The sequence below is a fragment of the Micromesistius poutassou genome (genome assembly GCF_964030765.1).
Source record: "Micromesistius poutassou genome assembly, chromosome: 19".
NCBI lineage: Eukaryota > Metazoa > Chordata > Actinopteri > Gadiformes > Gadidae > Micromesistius > Micromesistius poutassou.
This window is the reverse complement of record NC_140289.1, coordinates 10,669,872-10,677,371: the sequence shown is the minus strand read 5'-3', so window position 1 is coordinate 10,677,371 and position 7,500 is coordinate 10,669,872. Positions and strand designations below refer to the sequence as shown.

Here is a 7,500-nt window from a genome sequence, read left to right as displayed (position 1 = left end):
TCGGATTGCAATCCGGTGTTAGAGTTCTAGTGTGGGCACCGTGTGGACAGATAACTAGCTACCAGATGCAAACTACACTCTGAATCCATGAAAATGAAACATACAGACACCTAAGTGCACACAGTAATAGATAGAGTAGAGTGCTTAGTTCCGCACCAAAGTATAGTTTCATATTTTACGTGACATTCCTGCAGCTCTCCAACCGAAACAAGCTCTCCTTTGGGTCTCTCACTCTGAATGACACGAGCGCAAAACTAAACATATTTTTGCGCCACCAAACCGCGGGACACAAGCCAATGTATTATTCAGCTCGTGTCTGACAATGCATCCAGAAAAGAGTGTCACTGTCTGTTTAGTCTGTGGAGTCTGACGTGAAGGGGAGAAAGTGAAGACTCTGGTGAAGACTGACGGCGGGCCAGCTCAAATCTGGGCCAAGCGGGGCGTTTCACTTTCTTTCGCTGCATATTTGTCTGGAGCGATCCTGTGGCTGCAGGGGAGGATCCATAAGCAGGTCGTTGGTTAACACAAACCTGGCCAGCGCTAGTATACTGTAAAAATAAATGTTGTTAAAGGCTTCAAATCCACACCGGGTAGACTGGCCCCCTTGTAGGAGCACACTAATCAAACTCCTCTCCTGGAAGCCTCATCCACTTTGCGCTTAACGATTCACTTCAGCGTAGACCTCCATAACAACCAAACAGGAACCACGGTATAACCCCGCCCCCTTTCAGATTCAGGCTTCCGGCCCAGGCTCCCCCCCCCCCCTCTCCTCCCAACGCTCTGCTGTAACACAGTCAGCCTGCTGCCCCCCCCCCCCCCCCCCCCCCAACAGACCACACGTGTGAACTGCATGTCTTGATGAATGACTCAAGTGACACTGCACTGTGTGGGGGCTTCCTATTCATTGTGTCTCCTTGACTCAGGCCCACAGTACGCGGGGATAGGCTCCAGCCCCCCGCAAGCCTGGCCAGGAATGAGCTGGTAAAGACCCTGCATGGATGGATGGGTGGATGGATGGGCGAGTTAGTGAGGGGCCGACCGATACCCAGGGTTTTTTTAGCCGACACTGCTTTTGTCTCCCTCTATTGACATCATAAGAATGACACAGTGATGACAACAAATGTTACAAGTCTCAATGTAAGAAATTAACATTTATTGAACTGTCTGTAAATCATGCGGGGGGGGGGGGGGCGGGAGGGGGGAAGAAAACAATGGAAAAAGAACGGCCGATGGCGATGCACGTAAACAAAACGTAAATATCGGCCAATAATATCAGCCGGCCGATGTATCGGTCGATCGCCAGGACGATAGGGCGGCAGTAGTTCAGGAGGTAGAAGGGGTCGGCTGGTGGCGAGGTTGCTGGTGCGAAATCCCCGGCTCCGGAGTGCCGGAGTGCCCCTGAGCAAGGCACCTAACCCTAACTGCTCCCGACGAACGGGCGGTCGCCTGGCACAGTCGACGCCGCCGTCGGTGTGTGAGCGTGTGCATGAATGGGTGAACGTCAGGAGACAGCGTGACGTGCTCTGGATAACAGCGCTCTATAAGTGCGGTCCGTTTAGCGTTTAGGACCGGAGGAGGACTGACGCGGTGTAGACAGGGCGTGTGGCGGGCGGACGGTGTGTGAGTGGTGTTTGTGTCTTCATGTCGCTCTGTGGTTCCCCCCCGGCCGTCCTCATCACCCTCTGTCCGTTTCAGGACCCAGACGCAACCTGAGGAACGATCTCCTGGTGGCGGCCGACTCCATCACCACCACCGTGTCCTCCCTGGTGAAGGAGCTGCACTCTGGTACGCACACACACACACACACACTAACACACACACACACGCACACACACACACACACACACCAACACACCAACACACACACACATGAACACACACACACACACACACACACACACACACAAACATACACGTATTCACAAACACACAGGCACACACACACACGTAAACACACAGACACACACACACACACACACACACACATATGTACACACTCATACATATAAGTACACACACACACACACAAGTACACACTCACACACAAACACACACACACCAACACTCACACACACACGCACAAACAGACACATATTCACCAACACACACAAACATACACATATTCACAAACACACACACACACACACACGCACGCACGCACACACACACACACATAAACCCCTGCAGATACAGACACAAACACACAATATAACCCACACACACGCACGCGCAACAAAATTACAAAATAAATAGACTTCTACATTACATTTAAGTGCATGTTTTGTATTTTGATATTTCTGACTAGATGAAGGTCGGGAGGAAGAGGAGAGACTGCTGAACGGGAAGGATAGAGGTGCGTGTGTGTGTGTGTGTGTGAGTGCGTGCTTGCCTCTGTGTGTGGGTGTGTGTGGGTGCGCGTGTGGGTGTGTTTAATCCATTACTGTCCCTATATATTCATTTTTGAGATGACTTGTATTTAGCATCTGTGTAACAGTAATCAGGATCGATGCTGATGTTAGTCTAGGTCTCGTTAGCCATGTTGAATCTGATTGGTGGCTGGGGATGTGGGAGGGGCCTACACGTCATTAGATTTTTAGAGTGGCAATTAATCATATACTGGGTAACTGCCTGATGGCTAATTGTTCTTCAGCTGCTGCTGATGCTGCTGCCTCTCCTAACTATCTCTTAATCCCCTCTCTCTCTTTTACCCCATTGGCCTTTCACAATTTTCTTTCCTTTCCTATTTTTTTTTTTTTCTCTCTCTCTCTCTCTCTCTCTCTCTCTCTCTCTCTCCATTATGTCTTGCAGGTTAAGGTGAACACCAGAAGCGAAGTATGCTGTGAGTAATTTATTACACTTAGAACAAATAATGCTGGTCAGTCTACAGATTATTTATCAGTGTATTATAAAGGCGTTTGTGTGTGTGTGTGTGTGTGTGTGTGTGTGTGTGTGTGTGTGTGTGTGTGTGTGTCCCTGTGTTTACGTGTGCATGTTTGATTCTAGTATATATTAGGTTAGATGAAATCCTTTGGATAATAATATTAATTAGAAGGTGAATTCAATGCATCAAGTAGAGAATGTTTTCATCTATTAATTGACTAAATTCCCGGGTTGAATTGAATTTGCTGGTTGGATAACAGAGCTGTCTGTCTCTCCCCAGGCCAAGTGATGTCACTCTACTGTAAGGTTCACCCACAGCCAAAGAAGACGCCTATATTTACGTATACATCATCGGCAGCCAATGGCATTAGTGGCTCCACTGCCAATCAACGAATCATGATGCTGGACACCAAACAACCCCTCCCACCCTTCCCAATGAAGCTCCCCCCTACTGATGTGTAACTGTGACTGCGTCGTGTCTCATCACTGTTTCGTGTGGTTTTAGTTTGGCTTTTTTGGATCTTGATTTGATCGTACGCAGCTTATTCAAGGGATTCCTAAATCCCGGCCGGTTCGTGCCGTAGTCGTGCGCTTTGTGTTTAGAAGCTGTCGGTGGCGTGTGTAAGTGAGAGGGAGAGAGGAGGGAGACGTTAAGAGAGGGTCGCTCGGACATTTTGGAAAAAAATGGACGCGTACAGAAAATGTCAGGAGAGGTCGTGATGGCGTTGGAAAGAGGGACTCCGAGGGCAGAAGGAAATGGGTTCATGGACAAATGGCTATCAGAGTTGTAACATGTTTTCTGTAATCGGCACTGTGTGCTCAGTATTTATTGCCTTGCTTTTGATTATGAGTTTGATTTTGACTTTGAACACTTACTCAGTGGGTTAATGTGGAGCCACTGATTTTTGCTTGTTTTGTATGTCTGTGCATGTGTGTGTGTGTGTGTGTGTGTGTGTGTGTGTGTGTGTGTGTGTGTGTGTGTGTGTGCCCGCGTAGAGTATTGTATGGATTAGACTTCTACCACTGGTTCTGGCGTGGTACGTGGCGGCCACATGGTTTCATAGGACTACCAGTTAGAGGAACAGCGGTACTAACAGAACAGAACGCGGCCCGCCGCTCCAACCGGGTCACCGTAGCTGTGCTCAGCTTTCTTAGGCAATCTCACTAATCAGATTTAAGATTAGCCTAAAATCTAAAGTGTGACGGGAGATGAGGTCAAATCTGTGTAAACGGGGCTTTGTTTAACCTTCATTTGTTTCAACCAATCATGGTGCTAGAGGAAACGCACCTTTAAAAAATGGGAAGGTTTTCTTCTGTACAATATCTCTGTGCCGTCTCGCCCCCAGAAGTTATGCTGTAACCCAGTAGGGTGGCTGGGTCCCAGATCAGAGGCAACACTGGACGACGGATTCTTTTTGTATATACTTGGAAATAATTGCTTGAAAGGCCCGTTTTACAACCAGGTGTGAGGTGGATCGGTCGTCACGAGCCGTTACAAAGCCCGTGGCCCTGTGACAGCCAGAGCGCATCCACCATCTGTGGCTGACCACCCCCAGTGGGAGGGGAGGGGGGTGATTGGTCAGACATCTGGATGGACCCTCCCTATTTTATCCCACACCCGGTTGTAATACAGGCATCCTCCTGGCGTGCACATACCCGTCATACACCTCCGTTGAGTCTGTTGAGTTGATCTGCACTTCTCTACCACACGACAACTGCATGAGTGAGTGTCTTCCAAGCATCCCAACAATCAATAATTGGATTGCTCTTCAACCAACTGCTCCCCAGGCAAAGGCTATTATGTGTTCAGCTCGTCTGTATTAGCCGGTCAAGGAGGATTCTCCTTGAGATGGTGTCCATTTTACACCAAATAATTGACTGAATGAATAAACCAGTGACTGAATAAACCAGTGAACAAGTGACTGATTTAATGATTTTATGAGTACTTCGGTGTGTTTGTGTGAGAGAACCAACCTGATCTAAAGGCCCTGCAGGGGCTTCCGCGTCGGGCACATTGTCATTTGAAGTGTGGATCGCTGTTTCTTCTATAAATAAATATTATTTCACACCAAACCCCCTTGTCACTTTTCATCCGTTTGATTTATCTTCATCTAGGCCTACGGAAAGAGCCAAAATTTCTCCAACATTTGTTAATTATTTAAAGCTCTAATTGAACTTGTCTCAAGGCTATAACATTTGAGTCAAATTTTGCAGGGGGGGGGGGGGTGTTTTAAATGAGAACGGGGATTAATATTTGATCAAACTTGATCCGATGTTGAATTGATATATTTATGAGACGATTCTTTACAGATATATTAGTGTATTATTTCACATGAAGTCACATTTCCTCTGACTAAGCGGTGTAAACACGGCCCACCGTCGGTCTGTGGAGGGAACGGGGACCGCTGGAGGCTCTGGTGGAGACGCTCTCCGCAGCACAATAGCTTCAGCTCCACTGAAGTGGCACCTGACCTCCTGGGGTCACAACGCCATAGATACCCCCCCATACGCCGGCGGTGTCAACCAGAGGACAGACCTCAGCTTTGGGGGCCCCCAGACAGCCAGCCCCCCCCGCCCCCGCACTCTCCATACTGCCTGTTGGGGACCCTGGGGAGGGTGGATGAGGGCAGGTTAAGCCTGCAGAGCTTCAGTCCCAATCCTCCCTCCTGCAGTAACCTGCAAGCGGGCGTTCATGCGCCGCGCTTTTCCACCCCTGTAGGGTGATGACATGCATGTCCTCTTCACGCCGCATCGGACGGCCTCGTGTTTATGTTCTTGTCAGGCAGCTTTTCCTTGCTCTGGGAGACACTCGTCGTCGTTTTTTGAAATTGCTCCATACCTCCCTTTATCTCTCGAGAAACGTCGAGTATGGGGGTATGAAAGCGTGCGTGTGTATTTATAGTATCTATAGGACAATCTCTTCCCCGTTTATTCAGACTAATTAACGGTGAGACAAACGGCTTGAGAACAGGGGGTGTTTTTTTAGCCCTTTTGGACCCATTTCTGTTACACATTTGAGCTTAGAGGACTCGACTTGTCCTGACCTGTTTCTTATGGAGTTGAGCTTCACTTGACAAACGCACGAGTGAGTCAGCTAACCCTAGCAGCCGTAGAACTGTAGAGAAAGTCCTCCCATTGTGTCTTCTTCACGGCTCTTCTGCCAACGTCGGCCGAGGGGGATTCTTTCGTGCTCCCTCGCCCGGAGGCAGAGACCAGGATCATCCTGTTTCTATTCTGTTCTAAATGACTACATTGATGAACCAGTGACAGGTATTTAGGCTTACTGAGAGAGTGTCGGTGTGAGAGACAGAGAGAGAGACAGAGAGAGAGAGAGAGAGAGAGAGAGAGAGAGAGAGAGAGAGAGAGAGAGAGAGAGAGAGAGAGAGAGACAGACAGACAGACAGACAGACAGACAGACAGACAGACAGACAGACAGACAGACAGACAGACAGACAGACAGACAGACAGACAGACAGACATGTGTGGACAAAATTAACACCATGCTCCCAGGGGGGCTTCCATGTTTGACTTTGATCAATAAATATAATTCCACACCGTATGATTGCTCATGTTGTACATTTAATGCTCGGACCATTAGTAACGTTGACAAATCAGATGGAAATTAGAGAAAAAAGAAAGCCATATAAATTGGTTATTGATTTACTGGAAGGAATTTGATCTCTCACCTCGGAGCTGAGATTTGTTCGAGCACGCAATCGAGGAGATTTCAGACGGTTTAACGTTTAACTCGGAGTCCCCCTCGGGAGGTGAGGGCCACCAGTGGTGGGCTATCACGGACCCTTTTATCTCTGCATCATTGCTTGGGTGAGCAAAACCTGACACCAACCTGTTGCACCACGTCGATGGGCCCTGTGACAGCTACAGACACACTCCAACGGTGTCTGCAGCCCTTATTTATTGTGATGAGACCCATACCCAAGAATTAAACATTTTACTTCCCGGTACCAAAAATCAAACACTCCCTATATGCTGCCGTGTTTGTGTTGTGTATTAATGATTTCTTAATTAAACACAAATGTATTGAGGCTTATGAGCCGTCCAATAAACCTATACCAAACTATTGACACAGGACTCCTCCAAACGCCAGGGCATCAAGGCGGGGGTCTGCCCTATTCAAACTGTTGTGTCTACAAACAAATGAGTCTTTCTTCTAATCGTTGAGGGGATATGGTGGTCATGGCCCTATATGTAAAATAGGAGCGGAGCATGTACGCTCACACACACGTGTGCCAAATACACTTATGTACCGCGAAAAGAGCGGGCTCTAGGACCCTGCGGAAACTTTCTCCCGGTGTGGCGGCCTCTGCGGCTCGTGTTAGCAGGCCGGCTGGAGAGGAACAGGCGGGGAGCGCGAGCGAGCAACGGAGAGACCCGGTAGGGCGCGAGGGAAAGAGCGAGAGCGACGATCGTCGGGTCCGGGGCCTGGGACGGATATCACGGTAACTATAAACGCCTCTTTTGGCTCGACAATGCACAACGGCACGGTTTATGTCATTACGCGCTCATAATTAACTGCTTGTGCGTTTCCGTAGAGCCGAGCCGGGTTGTGTTTTAAAAAAATGATGATGTGCTCGTGAAAACGGAGCGCTTTAATCACGG

At 48.6% G+C, this 7,500-nt stretch overlaps 1 protein-coding gene across 6 annotated transcripts in view; it reads left to right on the top strand.

Moving 5' to 3' along the window:
* dtnba (dystrobrevin, beta a) overlaps window positions 1-4,947 on the top strand; it is a 29,059-nt gene extending 24,112 nt beyond the window's left edge. For 4 of the 6 annotated variants that reach the window (XR_014639073.1, XR_014639074.1, XR_014639075.1 and 1 more), the window contains 5 exons: window positions 924-981; window positions 1,696-1,785; window positions 2,306-2,353; window positions 2,809-2,839; window positions 3,161-4,947. Coding sequence is in view for 2 of the 6 variants with exons in the window: in XM_084483870.1 (XP_084339996.1) it covers window positions 1,696-1,785; window positions 2,306-2,353; window positions 2,809-2,813 (143 nt within the window). In the remaining 4 variants the exon portion in view is untranslated. The remainder of the gene's footprint in view (window positions 1-923; window positions 982-1,695; window positions 1,786-2,305; window positions 2,354-2,808; window positions 2,840-3,160) is intronic. The other 2 variants (XM_084483870.1, XM_084483869.1) reach the window with 1 other exon arrangement.
* Window positions 4,948-7,500: the final 2,553 nt, after the last annotated feature.